The 26,833-nt window shown below is 40.3% G+C and overlaps 1 protein-coding gene across 1 annotated transcript; it reads right to left on the minus strand.

The window, feature by feature from the left end:
• Window positions 1-1,897: 1,897 nt before the first annotated feature.
• Window positions 1,898-26,162, minus strand: LOC121723511 (interferon-induced very large GTPase 1-like). The gene is made up of 2 exons (XM_042109250.1): window positions 26,050-26,162; window positions 1,898-11,993 (listed from the first exon to the last, which is right to left on the minus strand). The coding sequence occupies exon 2, from the start codon at window positions 11,820-11,822 to the stop codon at window positions 4,830-4,832; it is 6,993 nt and encodes a 2,330-aa protein (XP_041965184.1). The 5' UTR covers window positions 11,823-11,993; window positions 26,050-26,162; the 3' UTR covers window positions 1,898-4,829.
• Between the last annotated feature and the right edge of the window lie 671 nt (window positions 26,163-26,833).

Raw genomic sequence — 26,833 nt, forward strand, 5'->3', positions numbered from 1 at the left:
AATTTCCCAAATATTAGCCGCGGTTTATACATTGATTTTGCAAAATTTCTTCACCTATGAGCAGGCTTGGAATTTCACCATTCTGGGGGCAAGGCCACTTGGCCTTCAGTTGGGCATATTTGGTGGGGGGCACAAAGGCCAAATGTCAGGGCACCAAGGCCAAAGTTAACTATACAGTAGTAGGCTATAAAAATGATCAAAGTTGTATTTAGCCTATTCACTGCAGTAGACCTGCATCACTGTATGAAACATTACAAAAACATGAAACATGACATAACATAGAACTGTAAATCATCTGATCATCTAATATTTACAGATTTCTAGGCTATATATAACATTTATTTTATATTTGGCCTGTTATGAAATCATGTATTGAACAATTTAAGCACAGCTCAGCTTTAAGAAACTCAAATAGCCTAGATGCATGCTTAGCATTTTGTGATCATTAAGGCTACTTTCACAAACTCTTAGTCAACTGTCCTCTGATTTGTACACAACACATTGTAAAACTTAAAGCCCAAATTTGGAGACATCCATATATGTCGAACTTTACTGCAAATTCAAAACGGGATTACTCTGGAACGGCTAACTGTACAGGGGCTTTACACCTTTGTGTTCGGTAAGGTCTCCTGTTTATTCTGATATCTGGTTTGTCACGTGTTAAAAGAAGGGTTCGTAAAGTATTCCACCGAGATGAATGGGTAGGGAGATCATGGGACGCAACCTTCAGTGTAGAATGTATGATTAAATTGAATTATATTATTTACTTTTCTCGCGAACCGTTCAACACAGCAATTATCGGCTAACATCGTTTAAAAGCTGAGAAAAAGCTCTTTCATGTGATACTTGTGATGTCTGTGTGATGAATAGGCTAGGCCTACTTCGCGAGTAGTTCAACTAAGAATGAGTGAATTTGGACGCACTTTCTTTCTTGCGCTGTCACTTTCTCCACTGCGTAAAAGACTAAATTAATTTTATTTAGCACAGGCTAAATAAAAATCGCTATTAGTAGGACGCAAAGCAGAATATTGAAAGAAGGGGGCACCAAGGCCACCGTGGCCTGTAAACCTCTGATTTTCAAAGGGGCTACGACGGCCATGGCCATCGTGGCCGCCGTGAAATTCCTACCCTGCCTATGAGGTTAATACACGGGGGCAGTTAATATGGTATTAATAGTTTGATAATATTTTTTTGTTTTGTTTATTACTTGCATAAAACACTGTCCTGTGTAATACACAATGTGGCTAATACACAGGAAATTACTGAAACAGCAAAAAAAAAAAAAGTACAAATAACCAGTAGATGGTGCTATTCTAATACACTTTCACTTCTTCTGGAAGCTATCCACCTTTGTATTAGCCTTAGATTAGTCACAGCAGTCATGTAAACTCTGGCTCTGATATGTTGTGTTATCTGTGCCAATTAAACAATATCCTCCTAAGCTGACATAGAGCTAACATTAGCCTCTAAGCACAATGTTATCTTTGACAAACTATCCCACCTATGCCACCTACAACCCAACACCACTTCCAGCCGCAACTTAAGTCTTTACAGGAGGTCTCCTATCCAAGTACTAACCAAGCCCACAACTGATTAGCTTCAGTAATTCAGCAGAGACATCCATTGGTCTGGCTGCTGGCCTGGTTCTGTCAGTGTAATCGGAAGACCCAAAGATTATCCCTGTTTTCTAGTGGATGTCAGAACTCAGAAGGACAGCCTAAAGACATCAAGAGCTGGTCCTGAACATTTTGGTGTATGAGATCCAGTTTAATCTCCATTGTACTTGTTTATGTATTCATTTTCATATCTGGTGTAATTTGTTCTGTGACTACAAAGCACATTTAACCTCGGACATGAATGAAAGGATGAAGAATAATAGCACTTAAACCATTTGAAATAATTTGCCATAATGTTTTAATTGTGAAGGCAAGGCACACAAATAATGAATTGATTTCTTTGGTAAAGGTGTTTGGATGTTAAATTTGTCATAAGATACAACTTGATTTACTACATACAGTGGAAAAAGTTTAACCAGATTTTAAATGTCACTCACCAGACAACTTCATGTTAACTTCATTTTACAATGGTGACACTGCTTTCTTGTCTTACTTGCCAGATTTCCACGTTTACTCTTTGGATTCCAATTTGTATAACATTACATTTTGTGCTGATAATACAACATCATTGATCAATGTTGGTGAAAAAAAACAATTGATGTGCAACAATATTTGAAAAGTAGAGTCGTTATGGTTCAAAAACTTTATGTGGATAATCAAAGCAGTTTGGTTGATGTACATTTGGGGGAAATAATCAGTAAAGGTTATCTAATCAGTGAAGACACAAATGTTCTCACTATCTCCAAAATAAAGTTGCATAATATCAATAAATATTTTTGCTATGTCGTGGAAAAACAACCACAAAGTTGATGAGATATTTCTTTATCAAATAAAATGGTTCTTTCAAATGGCTCTATTGGAATCATACAGTAAACCAAACTGTACAAAAAAGAGAGCGGACTTATGTTTCAAGCAGACATTTACACAGAGATTGTAATTATAAATATATTCATGTTTATAATTAAACATGACCTTCAGCCCACAGAGCAATGTGCTGTGGAGTCAGACACCTTACACAATGTTTACAATCTGGCAAGCTTGGGACTTTTTTTGTGGTCCATCCCTCAGTAGAAGTTACAGAGAATCATAAAAAAAAAACAATTCAGGTAAGGGGTGGATAGACACTATGGTAAAACTAAATTTATCTAGGCTTTCAATCATATCAGTGAGTATGAGGGCATGCATTAGTACAGCAAAATGAATTTTACAAGCAAAAACTGATCAACAACTCAGAAGAAACAAGTTCCCCTCAAGTGAAATACGTTTTACTGATTATGATAGCATGTCATTTCATTCATTATTTATCACATCTATCCATGCATATATTCAAGCATTTACTGAATTTACGGAATAATTTTGACACTTTTTGTCATTTATAATGGATTAACTAGTTGCAAGTATTCCTACCCATACAAAATATAATTGTTGCAATTGAGAAGAGGAAGATCAGCTGGAGGGCGCTATGGGCCATGGATCTTAACTGCAGTAAATGTAAGAGGAGTAGGAGCCACTAATGATGTTCTTTGGACTCCACAGAACCTTGGCCAATGGGTAGGTGAAGATGGAAGCTATGGCTATGGTATAAGCTATGTATAGGTCATGGCTATTTGCAACATATTTGTTCTAGTTGTAAAACTAGCATGAGAGAGTCGCTACACCTGGAGACAAAATCAGGTTTTAAAATCACTGGCGGGTTCTCTTGAGAACAAGAGTTGAGGTTAACTCTTTGCCAGGAAGTGACAGGGACTGTAGAATTACGTTTGTGTCAGAGGGACAGAAAAGGCCATTGGGCAAATAATAATAATAATAATAATAATAATAACAATAATAATAATGGCTTAAATTTATATAGCGCCTTTCAGGATACCCAAGGTCGCATAACAAACAAAAAGGGAAGGGTAGGGAATGAAACGTGGAAAAGGGAATGGGGGATCAGAGGCCAAAGGCTTCAGAGAACAGGTGTGTTTTTTAAACACGTCTAGGGGATAGACTGTTCCATAGTCTAGGGGCAGCAGCACAGAAGGCTCTGTCCCCAAAGGTCCGGAGTCTGGTGCAGGGAATGGTAAGCTGATCCTTGTCAGAGGACCGCAGGGACCGTGATTGACTGTAAGGGAGGAGGAGATCAGTAAGATTCTGGGGTGCAAGTGCGTACAAGCAATGCAGGAAGATAGGGCAAAGCACAGGACTGGAAACTCCTGGTGGATGTTGGAAGGCAACAGCAAGTTCCACAGTATATTGTGACTGCTTCGACACCAGACATGGTGTTGTATTTGGAGAGTGAGCGCATTATTTGCCTTATTGAGTTAACTTTTCCCTTTGACGATATGATGGAGGAAGCCTTTGAAAGGAGGAAGTTAAAGTGCAGAACTAGTAGCAGAACTAAGGGAACATGGCTTGAAAGCACGCACACAACTAGTGGAGATAGATGCCTGAGGATTTGTAACAGTCAGCCACAACACTTCTGTTAGATTTTGGTTTTCAAGGATGGTCACTGAAAGGGGCTGTAAAACAGTTATTGCAGGTTGCTGAAAATGCAATCCAACAGCTTTGGCTGAGGCGCTCACAGATTACTTGGGGCCATGATGTATCCTGAATTGATTCTGAGATGCATGAAAACTTGCCACTGTGTTTCTAGAGGGGTACAGTAACTGTTGGTGCCCGCATCAAGGCATGGCGTTTTATTTGGTTAAGTTGCTGACTGGATCAGAAACGGCCACAGCACCAAAGTGGATACACTGAAGAATTTGATTGCACTTGTTGGTATTTGTGGGTGCCCACATCAAGGGTTTTGCGTTTTGTCTGGTTATGTTGCTGATCGGATCATAAACAGCCACAGTAATGAAAAGGAATGTCCAAAGAATTTGATGATACTTCTTGGTGCCTTTATCAAGGGTTTGCATTTGTTTGGGATATATTGCTGATCGGATCATAAATAGCCACAGCAAATGAAGAGAACCTTATCAGTATTTGTGGGTGGCTGCGGTTTATCTGGTTATATTGATGATTATCATAATAGTATTGGACAGAAGATGTCAGTAACACTGTTGATCGCTCTGAAGGTGTTGTAGGGCCTAATTCAATGAAACACCAATGAAGGGAGGTACCTGGTTGATAACCCTAGTGAAATGCTCTTGACGGCTGTTTTGTTGGTGATGTTTTTTGGCCACAAAGGTTGCTTTTTTCCCCTACCCACAGCACTGTGTATATCTGGAATTATTTCAACTCTTCCAAAGCAGATTGTTTTGTTATTGTTGTCCATTCATTTGGGATACTTCCACGGCCTCTGAATTTAAATCCATACCTGTTCTCCCATTCTTTCTGAAACCTACAAATGAACCATTTCCAGTAGCGCTGCCCTGTGCCATCTGCAGTAATGCTCCATTTATCAAATGGGTCTCCAGCATCTGTGTATGTCTTAAAGTGGATCCACTTATTCTTTGTATGGGCAAAGAAGCTTTTATCACTGTTAACTGATGTGGTGCAAAAATCTACAGAAAAATGGTCTGTGTCATCATAAAAGCACCCAGTCAGAGCCTCACAGCGATGAAACTTAACACTGTGTTTTCCATCATGGTCAGGGATGGTGTTTGTGCAGACAGCTTGGCAGAAAGGACACTGGGCCCAACATCCCTCGAAATGCTGGAGCAGATTTTTGGTAGGTTTCTCTCTCACTGCCTCCACGTCCAACTTTTCATCCTTGATCATCTCTTCCAAGGATTTGGCCATCATGTCTTTGAAGAACTGCCAGTCTCCAATGTCTTCATTTTCAATGCAATGCAATTCATCTCTCTTTATTGTAATTAGATGCCCAATGTTTCTGCAGAACCAGTCAAGCCACATGTGTGCATTGCCTGCCTTCTCGTCAACTTCTATAGTTACAGCTGTACTTGCTGTTAATATTTGATTTTTCATGGCCTGAAGGTGTTCCTGGTGGATTGCATCCAAGTTTCTGGTATCACATCTATATGTATCTACTTTTTCCTGGATAAATCTATCAAAGTATCTCTTTGGGAAATCTAAATATTCCTCATACATTTTGAAGTTCTCTTGAGTTGCCAGATGCTGTAGTATATGATTCTCAAGATTTGATCGGTTGCCATTGAGAGCAGGGTTGTTGAATTTCATGTCATCTGCTATCTGTTGACAGAGTTTCTCATTTGCTGCCTTCAAAACCTCTGGTGTGATGTGTTTACACAGAAAATCAACAAATATCTTTACAGAGCTGGCTCCTTTGCAGTAATTTTTGAAAGACTGGAGATATTTGTCTCTTTGGCTTTCTAAATACGATAGTGGTTGGTTTGCAGTCTTGAATTCCTCATGCATCCTCTGAAATCTTGTAACATTTGTGAGGCACAGATGGACAGACAGGTCCACTCTGAATTCATAGGTAAATTTAGGACTTTTCGATCTTCCCTCAAATGCAAGGACTTTAGTCTCAATATTTGACAAGATTTCATAGATGAAGTTTTCATCAAAATCCTTCTTATTTTCCTTGGCAGTGATGTATTCATCAATTGCACTTACAACATTGCTTTTGAAAACTTCTATGGAACGGCTGAAAGGACTGCCAAACATCAAGTCCCCAAGCATTTTCAAAGTATTTTGTTGAATGTGCTTTTTTGGGTCAAATTGAAATAAGCCTCTTTTAATTTTGTCTTGGATGCCTGGTTGTTTATGAAACCATTTTAAGAGGACTGATTCAACTATAGCTTTCACATTCAGTGGCTTCGGTTTGGGCTGTGAATTCAACACCTGACTTGTCCAGTCAATCCAGAGTTCATCAAATTTCTCCATCACTTGCTCATCCCTCAGGTGCATGTCTTTAAGTGTAGATGCCAGCCTTTTACTCTGCTGAGTCAGTTCATCTGTGTATTGGGTTTTCCTCTTGTCCAGTTCTGACCTGTTTCGCTTTGATGTAAGTAATTCCTGACATTTCTTTATGGTCCCATCAATGAGCTCATCCTTCAGGCTTTCAAAACGTTTGTCAATATTTGCCTTCCACTTTATGAGGGTCTCTTTGTTTTTATCTTCTGTGAAATACTTCTCTATCTCAGTCCTCAGAGGATCATAGACTTTGTCATACTTTCCCATAAGATCTGCTGCAATCACATTCTGAATTAGGTTGCTGCCAATTTGATTCTCCAGCTCAGCCTGAAGGCTCAGGGAATATTTTCTCAGGTTCCATGACCAATCTCCATATTTATTTTCCAAAGAACTGTACACCATCATCTCAACTGTGTTTTTGAAGCTGAACACAAAGTTCTCCTTCAGCAGTGCAGTCCAAAGATCAGAAACCCTACATTTGAATTCTGACAATGAAGAAAATGTACATTTCCTCTGCATTGATGCAGCTCTTAGGAGCTTGATCTTCAGATCTTGAACATTCTGACTATAGGAAGGATTAGGAGGGGCCATGGGAGGATCCCCCTCCAGAAGACTTTTGAAGTAGAATACCTGTGTTTCAATGTCAAAGTGAATTACATCACTGAAGCAACTGATATCATCAATATTCTCTTCTTTTGCTGCCATTTGAGCCATGTCATCCAGTTTCTCCAAGAGACGTCTCCTCCCCTCAACGTTTTTATCTCCAGCTGATGATTCGGCAACATTCTGGTGCACAAAAATGCAACTAGGTGTGATTTTAACCTGTTTCATTCTCAAGAAGGCCTGGACACAAATCTGAAGAATGTCATGCATCTCAGAAGGGTTCTCCCCCATGATATTGATTACTGTTGTATCACCAATTCCAATGATGAAAGTGGCAAGCTCGTTGTCATGGTTCAGTGATGTCTTTACACTGAACTCTGGTGATCGGAGTCCCTCCGTGTCCACAATCAGGACAAAGTCATATCCAAGATCATTTCTAATACTGGAGTCTACTTCCACAAGCTGCATGAAGGCTCCACGGGTGCACCTTCCAGCACTCACAGCAAACTGAAGACCAAACATGGTATTCAACAGTGTGGATTTCCCAGAGCTTTGAATTCCTAGAATGGATAGAACAAACACCTTTTTGTCTCCAAGGCTTTTGATGAGCTCATCCAGGACCGCCTTAATCCATGTTAAAGGAACATGGGCAGCATCCCCATCCATTATTTCAAGTGGATACCCAGAGAGTAGCATTGTCACTCCTATTTTTGGAAGTGTGACATATTGTTCAATGTTTTTCCCATCTTGCATGCACATCTGAACGGCCTCATAGAGTTGACCAACTTCTCTCATAATGTGCTGCAATCCAACTGTCGTAGCAGCCATTTCGTCAGTTATTCTGTCCAGTTTGGTTTGCAGAGAATTTACAACTGATGCTTTTCCTTTATCTTTGGGTACACTTGTCATTTTTCTCCAAGTTGAGTGATAATCCTCTTCAAGCCATCCAAGCTTGTCAGTGGTAAGATCATCCAGGAGGACTCTAAGCCACTGCAACGTATACAGATGTGTGTCTTCAAACTGAGAAGGTATTGTTAAGCATTCCAGGAATGATCTCATGAAGTCGTTGAGAGGAGTGGCTGCATGAAGTTGTCCCTTCCGGATATTAGTCCTCTCAGCTGAGATTTTACTCAGCTGTTCTTCAATACCTTCATTTTCTTTGGATTGCAATCGATATTGCTCTTTGTCTTTTTTACACCAATCATGCCACAATTTACCCTGTAGTGGTAAAATCCTTTCCTTAAGATTGGATAAATTTACATCCTTCAGAAGGCACATTAAGGTTTGGGCCAGTGCATACCCATCTTTACATGATTGCTTATCCTCATCGATTATGAACTGTTGTTTCCTTGCCTCTTCACAGCACCCTTCAATTGACACGGTCTGCTTATTTCCAGTGAGGCAGTGTTTGATACTTGAAATCAGTTCCTCTGTTAATTTAGCTTGATTCCTATTCTTTGCAGCTAGTTTCACCTTTGTAGGGTTATTTGACTGCTGAAGTCTGTCCGCACTTGAGAACAAGCATATTAAGGGGACAGAGGACTTGGATAGTTTCTGGGAGACCTCTTTAGCGGTTTTGCTCAAAGGATGCTCTGAAAGTAGAAGCACATTGACTGTACTTATTGCTTGAAGAAATTCAAGTTGTTTTGGATATTCTGCAGCATCACCATGAAGGTTTAGAAAGGCCACACAGTCATCAAATACATCATCTTCCTTCCCTCCAGGACAATACCATGCAATCTCCACAACTCCCTGCATAAGCAGGCTGTCTGGAGTGCTGCCTTTGCAATGACGGTGGAAGAACATATCATGCCTCTGTTTGCTAATGACACAATTTAATATCTGTGACTTGGAATTGGAATCAGAAACTCCCAATCTGATGAAGGACACAATTGGCACTGGTGTATTGAACATTTGTCTGTTATGGTACTTTCCGCAGGTGTCAGATACACCTTGTATTTTGCTATGCCATGATTTCCTGATGTGTCGGAGTGCCCAGAGGGGGAATTCCACTTCACCTGTATAGGGGTTGGGCACTAAGAAGGGTAGGCTAAACTGACATGCCGAGAGCTTTGTAAAGATGTACTGTCGCAAGAAGTCATTGGAACAGTGGAAAATGGCCATGTGTACATCCATTGGATGAACCTGTGCCTGTCTGCTGCTCAGCACTATTTCCGATTTATCATCAACATCAAAGAAGTCATCATCATTCTCAGGATTTGCACAATCCACCTCAAAATTCAAGATAGTTGCTTCAGGTTTTACAAATAGATACCTGGCTCTGTAGTCTAACGTCATGAGTTTGTAGAGATACAGAGAGCTCAAGTCTTTTTCTGTTGTGGGCTCTTTTACACTCAACGATAATCTGTCTGTGACAAGAACATTAGATTTTGTCATCTTTTTGGGGTAGGAGTCTTGTAGACCTAACTTCAGAAGCAGATCCATGAAGTTGCTTGTGTTTTCACTTTTGTCCATCACTGATGTGTTGTGCTCATCTGTTGTCTGAACCTCAGATAAAATTGCCAATGGCTTCATTAGAATACTTTCCAGCTGACTGACTGACTCCTCCACTGTCGTACTTCCATCTCTCATCTGCTTACCCATTATGATGGAATGTAATGCACTCTCCAGGGATTCCCAATCATCACGGTTTTTCTCAATCACTGATTCAATGTGACTTGAAAGCTTGCTCTTTAGTTGTGTTTGTATGAATTCCAATCTTTCTCTCTTTTCTTTAGGTGAAATAATTATGTATGCGTTGGTGGAAACAGTCAAAGCCGTATGCAACAGGTAGGCCTGTGCCCTAATGGAACACTGTTCTTTTAGAGAGGGTAACATGTTAAATGCTTTTTGCAGTTCAGACTGCAAGAATATGATTTCATTCATACACAGAGCATGATTAAATGTCCTATTTTCTCTGGTGTACCCTAAAACTGTGATTATGGATAGTACCAACAGTTCAGTTTCCTTTTGATCATTTTCTCCCAAGGTCTTACAAAATGATTTAAGTGAGAGAGCCACAGTTTTTGTAGCTTTTATGTTTGCACTGTGTTCCTGTTCAGCAGACCTGAAGGCATGATTGCTTTCCTCCAGTTCTTTTTTGACAGACTGCAAGATTCTACTTAGATCTGAGTATTCAGAAACAGAAACTTGGTCATGGGAGTCGCCTTCAGTTTGGTAAGCCCATTTCACAATGGTCTTTCTGTTTGGGAAGTTCTCCACTGTATTATAAAGATATGGTTCCAACAGGGAGCTTGTTAAAATTCTTAAGTTTACAGCTTCGGATTTGCTGTTTGCTGTAGCCACTTCAAGCAGATAATTTTGAAGAATCTCATTTGAGAGGCATTTCCGAAACCAGATTTTGTGGGATCCTGTTTTCTCAAAGAGACTGTTTTTGAAGTTCAACAACTTTGTCAATAATATTTCACAGTCAGTGGCAATCCATCCCTTTACTGACTGAATCAGAGTTTCTGCTTTTTCCTCTTCCAAAAGAATGTTCTCTCCCCGCACTTCTTCCACATTTTCTTTGGTAATGTCTGTGTATGCCTCCATCAATATTCTGCTTAAATTGGACACATCTTCAAAATCATCTCTGTGGGAAGCCAGCACTATTTCCCAGACAGGAACCAGGTTTGTTCCTCTGTCAATAAGACTCCACGTTCTGTTTTTAATGGCAAGATGGGTTTTCCACGGCAAGTAGTCATCAATCTCAGCAGGACCACCAGTTTTACTGACTGACAGCTGCACTTGACTCATCAGGTCCTCTCTGTATTTCCCTGTGAAAGACCCCTTCAGCTGCGTGGAAGATGTTGCTACTTTGCCTGAGACGGACAGCGTACCAAATCCAAATCCAGCACCACAGTAAGCATCAAGAGATTCTGAAGTCAACTTTTTTACCTCTGACAAATCAGTACTTCTGAAGCCTGATGCAGAAGCTCTCCACCAGAAAACTCCACCAAAGTGTAGAGGGCCCTGGTTCACATGGGACCCGTATCTCTCAAAAAACCCTCCAACTTTGCTGGTTTGTCTGCAGTCATTAGAATACAAAATGACCTTCTCAATTTCTTTAAGGGCATTAATAGCTCCAGTAGAAAGTTTAAGTCCATCCTTCTGAAAAAATCCAGATGCAAGTGGGATGTAGTTGTATTTTGTGTGCAGGATGTAGGATTCTTCTTGTGAATTTGAACTTGTTTCCTCTGTCTCGCTGAATTCTTTTTTTTGTACTCCAGAACCAAAGCTGAAGCCTTTGAACCCAATGCTAAATTCAGAGCTAAAGCTATAGCCTAGTTTCTCCATAACCTTGTGAAAATGTCTTTCTGATTTGTGGGATGAAAATTCTTTTTGCTCATACCTGGTACATTGCTTTGGGCTGTTAAGTGAAAATGAATCTGGAATCTCAATGAGCTGCTCTCTTTTCATCAGCAAGTCTACAGGATTACCAGTTTTGTAAACACCTTCCAAAGCCAAACTTCCTGATGCATTCTTCAGGACATCTTTATCTGAAATCATCTCAGATGAGGATGTTACTTTCTGTACAATGTCCAGATGTTTATGCAAGTTTTCTATGACACCTTTTAAAGTTTGACCAGTTTTTATCCAGCTTTCACTTGGGACATCCAAAGCTATGCAAATCTTCTCTTCCATGTCTTTGACTTTAGCATCATTTCGATCTTTGCCCTCTTTAACCCAGTTCTCAAGCCTTCTTAGACTTTCCTTAACCTGAGCTATATATTTTTCTGACAACTCCTTTTCGGTCTGCTCCTTCTTGGATAACTCCATTCCGGCCTTTCATGTATTCTTTTTTCTTTTCAAAGATGTCTCATTAGTCCCACAGTTGACTTATTTTTGTAATTGTAAATGTTGTCAAAGGTTTATTCCATATTTTCTTAATTGTCCTATTGTCTGAATTCCAATTGGAAGAATTAACAGGTCTTCAACGTGTCACATTTCCTAGAGGATGAAATAAATTGACAGAAATGGAATCAGTCATAATGAAATATATGTTGTCAAATTCTACGGAGCCTGGGAGGTGTCATTGCAAGGTATTTTACATTTTACTAAATTGTGCACACATTTTACTAGATTGTGCGCACAATTTTGAATATTGTGTACTCATTTTACTAAATCTTTTACTAAATTCTATGCTCATTTTACAAAGATTCAAATGAGAGCACGATTTAGTAAAATGAGCACACAATTTAGTAAAATGAATGCACATTTTCTGGATATACACAAAAATATCTTGCAATGACACCTCAAGGGTTCCATATATATAAATGTCAATGTCAATTTATTTATATAGCGCATTTACAAAACAACAACAGTTGACCAAAGTGCTGACTTATAATAATACTGAAAATAACACACATATTAGGCTATACAATTTACTTTCAGTTTAAGCATGAAAAAATCTGTACAGGAAGCATATTCACACATTATTGTCATCTGTCAAATTTTTAGCCTTATAGCTTTAGCTGTATGGACTTTTTTGTTGTTGTTTTGTGAATTCTCTTGTAGGCTACAGATGGTCCCGACAATTGCACAGGTGACCATAATGCTCAAAACGCTCAATGAATAATGTTTGGTTTAACTATCAGTTCATATTGCACAAACCACAAACACACTGCCAGAAAGAAATAATTCCTTCACGCTTCTCTGGTAAACAATCTTGTGCATCAACGGGAGAGGACTAATTGTAGAGAGAGAGACATAGTTCACCGGAGCAGCACAGATGTTAAATCTTTAGATTTTTTTTAAGGTGCCAACATACAAGGGACTAACATTTCAACGTGCACCCACATCTTCGTCAGTCTATTATGAAAGGCATAGGTGGTGGTATCCTATTGTGCTAAACAGGATCATCTGACAGGTGTGTAGAGGGCGGTACCTCAGTCTTCCTATGACTACCATAGAAGTAGGCTACACTCAAAACATTATCAGTCCTGAAATTGTAAATATGTTAAGCAGTGGTTATAGACACAGGGACAATATTACAGATATAAAAAGACATAGAAAAAGCAGACATAGAAATCACCTGCATGGTAACATCAAGTAAATGCCAATTCCAATAAATACTCTCATCAGTATAAAATGCCATTAAGATCAATGTAAAAAGACTAATCTAAGTTAATTTAGTACGTATGTCAGTCTACAAGAAACATGATAGATTTAATTCCTCATTAAGGCCATGAGGTTCCAGTGTGTCTAAAGTAAATATCCAAAACAAATTTTTAATCATATCTCCGTCTCTGGAGTGTGTGGTGATTCGTTCTATCCCGCATTTTAGTGAAGCTGGAGAGCCATGGTTAGCCTGCATATACAGTAATGTCTTGCCATGGCATAAGTGGTATTTTTAGTATTGCTGTTTTGTGTTCTGATACTCAGATTTTTAATTGACATAGAAGGGAAGAACGATCAAAAGTTAAAGTCTTTTCCCAAGCGTTTTCAATATCTTCTTTCGCATACCCCCGTTGAGCAAAACACTGCACCAGTTGAGACGCTCTAGACATAAAGTCTAGGGGTGGAGCTACAGTTTATTCTCACTCTTAAAAATTGACCCGTTGGAATATTGCGAATTAAATGGGTAGGATGGTTGCTGTCTGCTCGGAGCAGAGTATTTCTACTCAGTGGTTTTCCGTAGATTGTAGTTTGCAGTGTATTGTTCACATCTTTCAAGATCGTAAGGTCTAAAAAGTCAATCGAATGGGAGTCATGCTTAGGGTTGGCACATTTGATTTGTGAAAATCCGGGACATTCATTGCCGACCCCCCCACAAAAAAAAGTTATAATTTTGATAATTCATAGTTATACTAGGCCTATTTCTGGTTTTAAATAATAAATTATTAACAAATGCTGCAAATGTTACTGTTTAACTATAAATGGTGCATTCATTGTCACTTTAGGTTGCTGAGTCTAAACGGTTCTTATAATGCCCTTTCACCTGCTCTTTTACCTAATCCATAAAACATTAACAATAGGCTACTATGCATTTTAACCCTCTAGGCGCCACTGTCGAGTTTACTCGACAAGATGCGGTACTGAATAAAACGGCCGATTTAGTCAAATAGAGTGTCATATTTCGTTCGACATCCACTCCACTAGGTGGCAGACATGTCATACGTCATCCCCGAGTCCGAAAAAGGTCATGGTTTAAACAAAACTTTTGAGCTACAGCGCATTGAATCAGTGCGTGCAATACCGGAGCTAGTGTGCGTGTGAGCCACTTAGTCAGAGCGATATTGTCAACGTTAGCGAGTATTTGCATTAGATTATCGTCTAATGGCATCAAAAAAGTTTACCTGAAATGAAGTGTTGGGTCTTCTATTCGCGGACCCTGATTCTGAAGGGGAATATCTGCCTTCAGGAAATGACGGTGATTCGTTTAGTGAGGCTTCAGATGCGTTCCTGCCTTCAATGATGCAGCTGGACTAAGTGAGAGTTTACTCCATAGTTTAGCTTACACCAAGCACAAACGTTGAATCGTTTGCCCAATGTCACTGGTGGGAATAATGTTTCACGGGTTCGGAGTGTTCATCGGGAAGTTAGCAGGGTGTTAGTGGTGTGGCGAACAAGGCTGGAGGTAGCCTAATAGCGCTAGCTTCTGTCTTTTGCCTCTCCACAATCGCGCCGACAGTAACGTGGTGGAGCCTTTGTCTAATGCGACTGGGTATGTTAGACGAGGTCGAAGTGCTCATAGGAGAGTTAGGGGGAAACGTAGTGGCAGTGTGGGGAGTCGCAATGAGAATGACAGTAGGCCTAGTCCGAGCTGCGCAAATTCTCTCCACTCGGCGCGCGCGAGGCAGATCTGGCCATGCTGCTCACATGGTGGAGGTGGTGACACGCTCTCTCCCTCTCCCACACACACACACACACACATTAGGTCATGCATAGTCTATCACAAGATGATGGGAATGCCGGCCCTGTATGGATAGGGATAGGGAGTCATTATCTCTACAGCAAAAGGCCTGCTACATAAAAAAAAAAATGTCAGCCATTTATTAGTAATGATTTACACTGTTGATTTGCTATCTATTTCCCTGATCATTTAGGACATACACTATGTGTTCCTTTTTGTGTGTTCATGTCCTTGTGATGTGTGTGTCTTTGTCAGCTAAGAAAAAAAACATCAACAAAAACAACAAAAAGAAAAAAAATACTAACATTGTCTCTTGTCTTGTCTCGTCATCTCACTCCTGATCTGTGCCTTGCCGTGGCAAATGAGCTTTTGAACTAAACAGGTCTTGTCTACTTGTGTTTGTGTGTCATCTGAATAATCTATATGTTCCCCATACATGGAATCAGAGTGCCTACTGTATGTAGTAAATGGAAAATCTCTACAGCAAAAGGCCAGTCTACCGCTACATGCATTTGGTTTGTTTCGGCCATTTATTAGTAATGATTTACACAGTTTGTTCACTACTTACTATTTACCTGAGCATTCAGTATTGTGCAATATAGCATACAGAAGGTGAGGGACATTTTGGGGGGAAAGAAGTGGTGCATTTTATCATTCAAACATGCGACTTTTCATGAAAATTCTATAATCCAAGATGGCCGCCACCATATGACGTCATAATATGCAAATTAGATATAAACATTTAATCTCTACATAAACTTTGGGTCATCCTTAATATTTCTCTAATTTACAGAAAGTCTCTATCTCTTATCACTTTTAAGATATAGCCTTTTGAAATGAAGATGTCAAAATTGATCGTTTCGGAAAAAAACCTCTGGCGCCTAAAGGGTTAAGTTGTTACCAACTCCGAAATTTTCACCCTGTCGGAGTTGTATAGCCTACTGTGTATCTCTTTTTCTTCGCCACTGGCCCTGCCATTGATTGTAGACCTATATTCTCCTCCATCTCGCCCCCCATTTTATCAAACCAAATCGAACCATAATTTCTTACTAGGCTACCCTCTCCAATCTGCTACTCACTCACTCTCTTGGACATGCTGCGCGGGGCTGGTAGTTGCTAGGTGATGCTGATGGGTAAACTTTTGTTTTGCAGGTCTGCATTAACACCAATCAAATACGCGCATCCCTGCCTCCGACAGCTGGATACAATCAAGATAACTTAGTAGGACTATAGTAGGAAAATAGTAGGATTGCAGGAGCGGAACGTAGGTTTTATTGAAAGTGAAACTAGGGAATACTTTAAAAAAAATAGAAGTGCATTTGCACCAAAAAACGGGACATTTGGTGTCCCGGGAAAGCTTATCAATTTTCCGGGACAGACATTAAAAAAAGAGAACAATCCCGGGAAAACCAGAACGTGTGGTAACCCTAGTCATGCTCCATAGTAAAAGATATGTAGTTAGAGTTAGCATAAGACAGAAAGTCGTTTAATTCCTAGTACCTTTCCATATTAAAAGCACATCATCTATATATCTGTGCCAAAGCACGATTCTTGAATGGAAAGGATTAAGGCTGTTGAGCATGCACTTATCTTCCCAACGGCCCATGACTAAACAGGCATATGATGGTGCGAATGGCGCTGTACCTTGTAGTTGTAGGTAGAACCTTCCTGATTTTTTGAAGAAGCTGTTGGAAAGTATTATTTCAACTAAGTTAATCAGAACTTCAGGCTAGCATATCCGACAATTAACTAATGCGCTACTAATTTGTGCGATAATTTGTAATTTGCAAAACTATCATCCGCCATCGTAGTTACTTATCAGCATTCTCCGCAGACCAAGAGCCTAGCCTGTTAGCTTAGCTTAAAAAAAAGATGGAGGATATTGGTTTTAGTTTCTGCAAGTAAAGTCCCACCCACAGATCTGTAATAGGTATGTAGCGTGAGTGCGTAAAAATGAGAAACGAGTGTTTGTAGTCTCAAGTCCTCTACAAAGATATGGGACTTTCTGCTTATAATGAAGCAAAATTACGATTTTTACATCATTGTAAGCAGGAACTGCAACACTGAAATCCGTATTTTCCCATCTCAGGGGAAAGTGAGGGAATAATGCACGACCATTCAAAAATTTGACTTGAGTTTCTAACGATACAAAGCTTAATGCAAATGGGTGAAGTGTCCCTTTAAATTCGTAGGAATTGTCTATCCGAAAATATGAGGCACAAAGTGTAACATGCCTTATTTCGTGGACAGAATGCCTTTAGTGTGTCAAAATACATAGGCCTACTGTGACGGTGATGTAATTGCAGGTAGCCATGGTTTGGGGTGGTGGGTAGCCTGTAAGGTTCTTTGTTAGGTACAAAACCAAGTAACATTGTAACGCCTGTTGTCCACAAAATATACAAATCAGTTTGCATTGGGTAGATCCCAAACATCTATTTGCATGCGGCCTCTCTCCTCGGTCCTCCAGCGTGTGCCCCGGAAATAGTTCAAAGCTCGACATCATTGAGGATGTTTCATTTGTCTAATTGCAACCAGAGGAGGGGAGAACAAGGAGAGAGGAGAAAGGGCCGATACGCGAGGAAACAAGAGCAAACTATGCGGAAGCGTTTTCAGTCGGAATTGTGCGATCACTGGTCCAAGCCATCGATATATATAGAATGGCTAAATGTCTCGTCCACGCTGCTTGCCAATGGAGGTTGACGTCCGCACCTCGCGGCCATCTTGCCACAGTCAGCTCGCTAACTCAACATTGTGTTTCAATGGTGCACTGTAATGACAGGTGTCCTTGTTATAGCCTGGGGGCATTGTTCTGCCTTTAGTAGAAGAAGAGCCATCAGGTACCACAGAGCCCACTAGATGGCCGCCGATCAGAGCCCGTTTACGGAGAGCCGGATCACTCCCTATTAACTCCATTGTACCTGCAATCTGTTGTAGTTCCGCTAGGGGCGATCACGAATAAGTGCAAAAACAATGGGGGTCTATGGAGCTAGACGGCTAAATGTGTCTCTTTCACCTGGTTGTCGTTGAAAAATCGAAGATTTGATTGTGGTTTCTGCAAGCTCAATATGGATTATAGGTCAAAAGTTGAATGAACGAGTACTTATGTCCTTTCGATTTCTTACAGGTTAGGTCGTTGTTGCCCACAACACACTAGCTTTCTGCTAATGAATGACGTCATTGACACTTTTGAAAGGCTTTTTAGAACAAATAAGTGACTCAAAAAATATAATACTCAGCGGTCTGTATTTTCTCTGCACCCTCTTTCGCATGCAACATTCAAATTTCTGGGCAAAAATTTATATCCAGAGAAAAGTGTATTTGAGGGGTACAGCTCCATAGACCTCCATTCATTCTGCACTTATTCGTGAGCGCCCTCATGTGGAACCAGAAGAGGAACTGCAACCAGTTCAAAAACCGGAAGTTTCCCTAGAGTGGAGGTTCTCCCCTTATTAGACATTAGGCGTGTTCGACTTGAGGCAGATCTGTGCAGATCTGACTTGATGTGATGCATGCTGGGTTGAACACAATGCATACTGCGATGGACACAATGCTTGCTGGTTAGAAATTCTGTCCGACTTCTGTCAGCCGGGGAGGGACTTACCACCGTGACACCATGTCACATGGCCTTAAAATATCGCGGGAGTCTTAGCCTGCAGACAGATCTTGCAGTTGCCTTCCACGAGCTGCACGAGCTGAAACACGCCCTCATGACGTCAGTTCAAAGACGTGATAGGGCCATTTGGGAGGAATCTCCTCATGACCATTTTGACGGGAGTCTCATGCTGCTTCCTTATGTTGGAATATGCGAAAATAAACAGAAATCGAAGGGATACCTTCTTATATGTGATTTCTGCAACAATGGTAGGCTAGCCTACTGAAAACGTTTGGATATTCTGTTATTTTCTGCTGTTGGCTAAATAGATAGACACACATATAGGGAAAACACTTGATATTGAATTTATGTGCTACAATGCAGGCCTGTTAACTGTATGACAACAGTGGTTTATTTAAACTACATCATAAGAATTTATTTCGTCAGTCATCATGCTCATTTTAATGAGTAAGAATGAAAGTTCTGCTGTATTTATTGCAAACAAAATTCCGCGATATCTCCCGCGAGTCATGTCAGGCAGACTGTAGCCTGACTGTCCGGGATGAGCTGTTGTAGCTCCTCCCGGCTAGCCTCTGAAGATCACGTTTACGTAGAAAGCCAGACCAAGTCAGATCTGCCTCAAGTCGAACACGCCTATTCTCTGCCGCCGATGATGCCGTTGGAGCAGTAGGGGTTAAGTCATTAGGTGTGTTCGACTTGAGGCAGGTCTGACTTGGTCTGGCTTTCTACGTAAACGTGATCTTCAGACGCTAGCCGGGAGGAGCACATATAAGAAGCACATAGAAATCACATATAAGAAGGTATCCCTTCGATTTCTGTTTATTTTCGCATATTCCAACATAAGGAAGCAGCATGAGACTCCCGTCATAATCGTCATGAGGACATTCCTCCCAAATGGCCCTATCATGTCTTTGAACTGACGTCATGAGGGCGTGTTTTAGCTCGTGCAGCTCGTGGAAGGCAACTGCAAGATCTGTCTGCAGGCTAAGACTCCCGCGATATTTTAAGGTCATGTGACATGGTGTCACAGTGGTAAGTCCCTCTCCGGCTGACAGAAGTCGGACAGAATTTCTAACCAGCAAGCATTGCGTCCATCCCAGTATGCATTGTGTTCAACCCAGCATGCATCACATCAAGTCAGATCTGCACAGATCTGCCTCAAGTCGAACACGCCTATTTAGAGACCTCAGACCAGCTTCAGACGAGTCCAGGAAGTGACGTCAATTCCGGAAATAAGTACATCATTTACTTTACTCTTTATGGAGAATACAGCGGGAATTTTTTTTTTCTTTTACAGTTCATGGAGTTGGAGTACAGTTGGAGACTCCACCATAAGACATCTACCCTACGGATCGACCGATATGTTTTTTTCAGGGCCGATACCGATATCAATTATTACCAAAACAGGAGGCAGATAACCGATATGTAAAACCGATATGTCAGTTGTCAAAAAGGGGGGTAGATAGTAAAGGCTATATGCTGCAAACATTTAATTAAAAATAATTTAATTATGCAAACTTTTCTTTCTTCTTTTGATACACAATTGTCTATCAACTTGCATCACTTTGCAAGTGTAAATCCTGTGTATCATGTTAATCCAAGAGCTGAGTGATAGCAATTATTTTCATAGAGTAGGCCTGCACAATGGGCTATGTGCTTGTTAAGGGACCTGTCACAAAGAGGATGCTTTGCCATCGTGTGTGTGAGTGCACGAGAGAGGGAGAGGGAGAGGTGCATGCGTGATGGCAAGTGTTACGGTTGAATAGTTTAACAAAACAGTTTTAAAATAGTTCTTAGGCTATTTAAGCATGCAATTTGTGTCCATGTGTAGGCTATAAACTACACTTTTGAGAGCCTAAAAGGCACGTTAATAGCCAGCTGATGACGCGATTTTGTTCAGGTCGGATTAAATTTGGCCCTGGGTGCATGTAGTCTTTTCTGACAGTCCGTTTCAAAAAGGAGAAATTAGATTTTTTGACGTTCGCTATCGCATAATTTAGGACTTGTCTGTACTATGTCCGCCGAGGTGTCCCGTTATTCACAATTAACGAACGAGGCGGAGGCAGAGAACTCCCGACGCGCAGAACCCGAGTTTGTGGGCTAACTAGTAAACAGCATCAGTAACATGCATCAATCGGTAATTCGCTAAATGAAGGAAGTGGGTGCTTTACTTATTGATCCGGATCAAAGAGACAATAGCTTACAAAGTGGTGTTTTTGTAACTTCAGTGTAGATGATTGTGATTCACTGCAACTTCAGCAATGTAGGCCAGGGGTTCCCAAACTTTTCCACGACAAGGCCCCCCAAATACCACTAGGTTCTGGCCAAGGACCCCCTTGATGTTTTATTAATTAAACCCATCGACAATACTACGGCAAATGTAAAAATACATTAAGCTAATCTAATAATTATTTTAGCCACAACCACATCGCGATGGAGCATACAGTGTGTAAAAAATTAATTTGGGGCTTTCTGCTATATGAGAGCCATCACTCTACTATTATTCCCAGTCATTATCATGGGAAATATGTTCAGATATGCGTCACATTATTATAATGGCATTGTATAACAACCCTCATAGTATATTTTAAATGTTTCAAATGTATTTATTTCTTGCTTTTATTTTTCCCTCCAACTTGCTGAGGCCCCCCTGGCACCCCCTCGCGGCCCCCACTTTGAAAACCACTGATGTAGGCTACCTTCCTTACCTTCGAAAAATAGCTCCGTAGGCTACAACTGAAGCCCAGTCTGCCTCAGTGAGAATCCTAAACTTTGTCTGTGTTCAGTCTTCGATCCTGATTGGCTGCATTCGTGCTAACTAACAAATCAGACGGTGTAGTGGGCGGGACAATGCTCTTGACCACAGAGTAGGAAATGCAGGGAGTGAGAGACGCTTTACAGACAAAATAGCGCGTTTCATTCTTTATCCATTTCAATATCGGCTTATCGGTGGAAAAAATGACCAATACCGATTATTATAAAAATGCTAAATATCGGCCCTAATAATCGGCCAGGCCAATAATTGGTCGACCCCTAATCTAGCCATTCTATATATCTATGGTCCAAGCTGCCAAGGTGAAAAGTTCCCTCCCACGTCTGTCAACTTTCAAACAAGTTCGTAGTGATTTATTAGTGACAATAAATGACTAGATAAACCAAGAAAATATCTTTACTGTATATCCTGGAATTTATATTTTTTCCCCCAGGATGGTAGGGGAAGGTACCGTCTTTTTCGCCTCTGATTGGCTACAAGGGCTCTCGCCCGATTGGTTATTTGATTTGGCCGTGAAACGTCATCTCATGTTCATGGCAGTCTGTTTTGATCGTCTTTACAACAGAAGTAGCCTAAATGAAGTCAATCCAACAGGCTACTTAGAAAAGCGCTATAGATGTGTTGGTCGAAATAAACATAATACTTACTCTGACACACACACACACACACACAATAATTACTAATGTTTAACATGCAGTTAATGTTGATGCACTATATTGTTTAGGCTATTAGGCTACTTTGAAATGACAACTATGCTGCAAGCATCAGAGTTTGTAGGGAAGAGATTGTTTCTAGATTCTAGATTCTCCAGATCAGCTAAGTGAGTATGCAATATTAGGTTCACAATAAATAAAATCTGTCATATTTGAGTTATACTGTGGTGTCTTTTATGCAATTGGCTGTCTGTGGCTTCATTAATCTGTGGTAGCCTATTACAAATTATCATACCTTTACTTTGGTAATAATTTGGAGGTAATAGTTTCATTAAATAGTTTCTGTTGAGCAGGCAGGATACAAGTTAGGACCAACACATCTCTCGTCACATCAGGGAGCTTTAATGAACTCTGTGTTGACTGTTCTGTTATTGTGCTGCTGTTCTAAGCCTATTTGCTGGTTGGGAAAACTTGGAGTCTAACTGTTAGAGGTTGTTGTCAGTGTTACTCCCCTGCAGTATAGGCTACAATAGTCATTAAATGTGTCATTGCTTTCCATACCTAGTTCCCTCTGTAATTGTGTGTATTATTTAATGGACCTTAAGTCAAAGCTGAGCAGCATGATGATGCATCACTAGTTTCCATTAGTCTGGAATAGGGACAGACCTGCACTGCACTACACACAAAATGGCATTTGATTGTATTGCATACATCTTAAAACCCAGGCAATGCATACGTCTGCTTATGTAGGCCACTCCTTAATAGGATAAATCAGTGCTCGAGCCACGGCAAATTTATGAAAGGCGGGTCAGATTTGTACTCCCAAGTTCACGTTCATCACAAAACTCAGACAAACAGCTAGGACTAATCTAAACACGATCTAAACATGTTATGAAATTGTGAACTTGGAATATAAATCTGACGGCACGCACTTCGCTTTTCTTAGTAGCCTGTTGGATTGACTTCTTTTAGGCTACTTCTGTTGTAAAGACGATCAAAACAGACTAGCCGACCACTTGTCATGAACGTGACATGACGTTTCACGGCCAAATCAAATAACCAATCGGGCGAGACCCCTTCTAGCCAATCATAGACGAAAAAGGCGGTACCTTCCCCTACCATCCTGGGGGGAAAATATCGCATCCTGGAATTATCATGAACTATCATGCAAACTTTTAAAAAAAGTTGATACCGTTTTGTTCACATGTTAAATAAGTATTTATTCATGTGTCGAGAACTATCAAACATGACCTCATCCTAAGTAGGCTATCCTGCAGAGTGCGAGGCAGAGTGCGAATTACCCCACCATAATTGGGGGGTACTGCTCCTTCACTTCTTCTATGACCATCATGGTCCACTACCATATCAATCCCTATTGTGATCGCCAAGTGCAACATGTGTTGTGCAACACACATACAAGGTGTAAACATGCGACAAACTGATAATCAGTTGGCTACAGAATATGTCATTGTTATTATATCCAAAAGAGAACTGTTTTGATCAACTCTCAAAAGTTAGAAGTTAAGTGCACTGAAATACCATTCTAATTACTAGTAAAAGTAATACATTTACAAGAAGCCTATTGCCTATTTCATAACATATTGATTTGGTTTATTTTTAGATTTCATAAGACCTGGATCCAACCCTCTATTATAGCCTACTGTATAAACAGAAACCAATTTTCCATTATAGTCTATGGTAGTCAGTGTCAAATCAACACAATTGCCTAGAGACAGGGCTTTGAACCAGATTTTTTTGTCAATTGGTTCGTTCTGAACAGAAACAGTATTTTAACGTTTCTGGTTTTGGTTCCCACCCTAAAATTGACGTTCCCGAACCGGTTAGAACAAAAAAATATTGTTCCAGAACCGGTTAATAACGTTCCATGTCAGCTGTCGGAAAAAAATATACGTATGCTTTCAAAACGGCTATTAATAGTCACAATATTGTCTTTTAGACTCTATCCTACAGCAAACAAACACTAGGCCTCTGCTTTATACAAGCTGCACCAGTGTCTTCATATAGCCTTTAGCGTAAATAGTTTCCTGGTCAAACAAAAAAAGTATATTTTTGGTGGGTACTGTAATATTGGATTCTTGGATGCCTTCCCATTGTCTAAATGTCAAAATGAGGACTATTATGTTTATCCAAATAAATTAAAACTGTAGCCTTAATGTTAATGCTAGGTTTTTCCAACAATGTTCGTCATGGCCTAGTAAAAAAAGAAAACAGGTGAAATGAAATCATTCAGATTTGGAGACTTAATAGGCCTTATGATTGCCTGCTAGTGGCAAGCTCTGTCTGTCTGCACTCTCCATGCATTCATTGACAGGTGGTGACCCTCACCATTTCACTGAAGACACAAAACTTTCCCAGGAACAAAAAAAGAACCGGTATTAACCGGTTACCACTATTTTAAAAAATCGTTTCTGTTCCGGAACATAAAATAATCATAAAGTTTCTGGTTTCGTTTATGTTCCTAGCAAAATGGCAAAAGTTTCTGGTTTTCGTTTTCGTTCCATGAACCGGTTCAAAGCCTTGCCTAGAGATATGTGAAATCTGAGCAATCTTTAATGTGATTAATAAGGAGCATACTATGAAAAAACATACTACCACAGAAGAACTACAGAGCGGTAACCTACAAGAATCCGATAACCAGAATGTAAAAACAATACTATATTAAAAACAAATTCAAATACTAGCATGTAGCCTACTATTTAGCCTAGGCTACTTGGCTCTTTTTATGTTTTTCACAGGTTTCACTGATGTTATGTAGGCTTAGCTACATCAGACCCTCTTGTGCATAATATAAAAACAACACAGGATCTGTGCCAAACTAATTTCAAAAGGGCACAATAATTTATTCAAGAAAAAATGGAGAATGGACACCTAGGCTATAGACTGGAGTTCATCTCCTTGGAAATGACAATCGATTTTACCTCACCACAATGTAAAATAATAATAATAAATTATTTAAATAGAGAATTATCTTGCTAACTAACCAAGGTCCACTTTACTAGCCTCAGTGGGTAAGTAGCAGGTAGCCGGTAATTAAATGTATGAAGAAATGACTATGACTCAGTCATGAGCTATGAAAGAACAAAACACGTTAATACATGAAGGTTGTAAAATAGCACATTTTCAACAAGCTAGACGTCTGCTAGCAACTTACATTTACCCATGCACGTCAGCAGCAAACCAAATTTAGGCTACTGGAGGAATCTACCTAGTGTTTTGTCATTCAACGCGCTTGAGAAGTTGAAGTCGTTATCTATCTCCGTTGCTTCTAGCCACGGTGGTTAAAAATGGTACGGTCCATAATAGGGGTGTCTGACATCGCTTTACATTCAATTTTTCCTAGTGAAAATAGGAGTTGACTTGTATTGTAGCCAACTGTAAAGATATTTTTTCACAATATCAGAAAAATTATCTGACCCCCCCAAAACTGATATTTCTGTCTCTTTGGGGGGTACTGGGTCTTCATTGGGGGGTATAGTACCCCCTGTAATTCGAACTATGCCATCAGGGAACGTTCCCAAAAGGTTCGCAGACAGTTGCACAAAAACAGCTGTAATGGGACGTTCTGGGAACATTCTCTGAAGGCTACATAACACAAAACCTTTAGAGGAGGTAACCAGAACTTGCTTTCGTAATGAATGTATTTGATACACAAAAGACATTCTGTCGACGAAATAAGGCATGTTACGCTTGGTGCCCATACACGCACACAAAATAAGCATAGGCTCCAACTTAACTTATCCGAATTCATGCATTAGGCTACAATTATGATCTGCTCGAGGCGCTCGCTCGCACTCACGGCTACTATCAATGAAAAGGAGAACAGCACTTTGCATATCATTATCATTGAAATGCGTCTGTGCAATAAAAAGACTGACATGCAAAGTGCGGCATTTTCTCCTGTTCTGATTACCTGTACGTTTGGCCCAGCTCTTAAAGCATAAAAAGAGGGATTGTGTGAAGCCTGCTCCTGTCCTTGAATGCAGTCAACTAACGACTGTTTGTCAGATTATGAGTTAGTTACCCAATCTATCCATAATCTCTTAATAATTGTTGACATTAATATCTCAATGTAATTTGGCAATAATTGTTACCTGTATGTTGTTCCGGTAGGTTGCTTGCGCTGTGCCTCGTCGCACTCTACAGCTGCTCAATGCGAGAATGAATGACAATCGGAAAGTGATCTGAGGGGCTAGTTGGTATGTTATGTCATAGACTTTATCCGGTGATCATCTGTGAAGGAGCATGGTTTCTGGGAAGTTGAAACTGAAAGTAAAAAATAAGCCAGACCCACATTTGATGCCGCTAGGGTGCGTCTAGATTTCTAGGCTAGTTGAGTGTGGCTTTTGAACACATTTATTGTGCAAAATGTTTTTTTTACATAGCCTAGTAGCCTATAGGCTACACATGGCAAGAACATGATCAGCACTGCACAGTAGAAATAATTCAGTTGGTCAGCATATTTTCAATGTAGCTAGCCTACTGACTGGGAATTTTGATTTTAAAAAATCCACACAGAAAAGGAGTCATAATATCACAATCCACGTGTCATTAAATGGTATCATTGTGCAATACTAAACACCGATACTAAACAATGTGCCAGTGGCATGGGCTCCTTGCTCCCTCCTGCTCTGTGGCACTGGTATCCAGCCACTCCCTCGTTGTTCTGGGCTGACTGCTCCTTCATGCAGCTGCCAGGGTAGAGGCACTGCAAGCTCGTCCCATTAGGGCTCTTGGAATGTAGTTCGACCGGGGTTATGCCTCTCCCTGCTGCAGGTTTGTAGTCACTGCGGTTGGGCCTGTGAGGGATTCTGGGTTTCTGAATTTGCCACCATTTCACTTGACTCAAAAACATTGCCTGATTATTTTTACCATATT

The sequence above is a fragment of the Alosa sapidissima genome, chromosome 11 (genome assembly GCF_018492685.1).
Source record: "Alosa sapidissima isolate fAloSap1 chromosome 11, fAloSap1.pri, whole genome shotgun sequence".
Classification (NCBI taxonomy): domain Eukaryota; kingdom Metazoa; phylum Chordata; class Actinopteri; order Clupeiformes; family Clupeidae; genus Alosa; species Alosa sapidissima.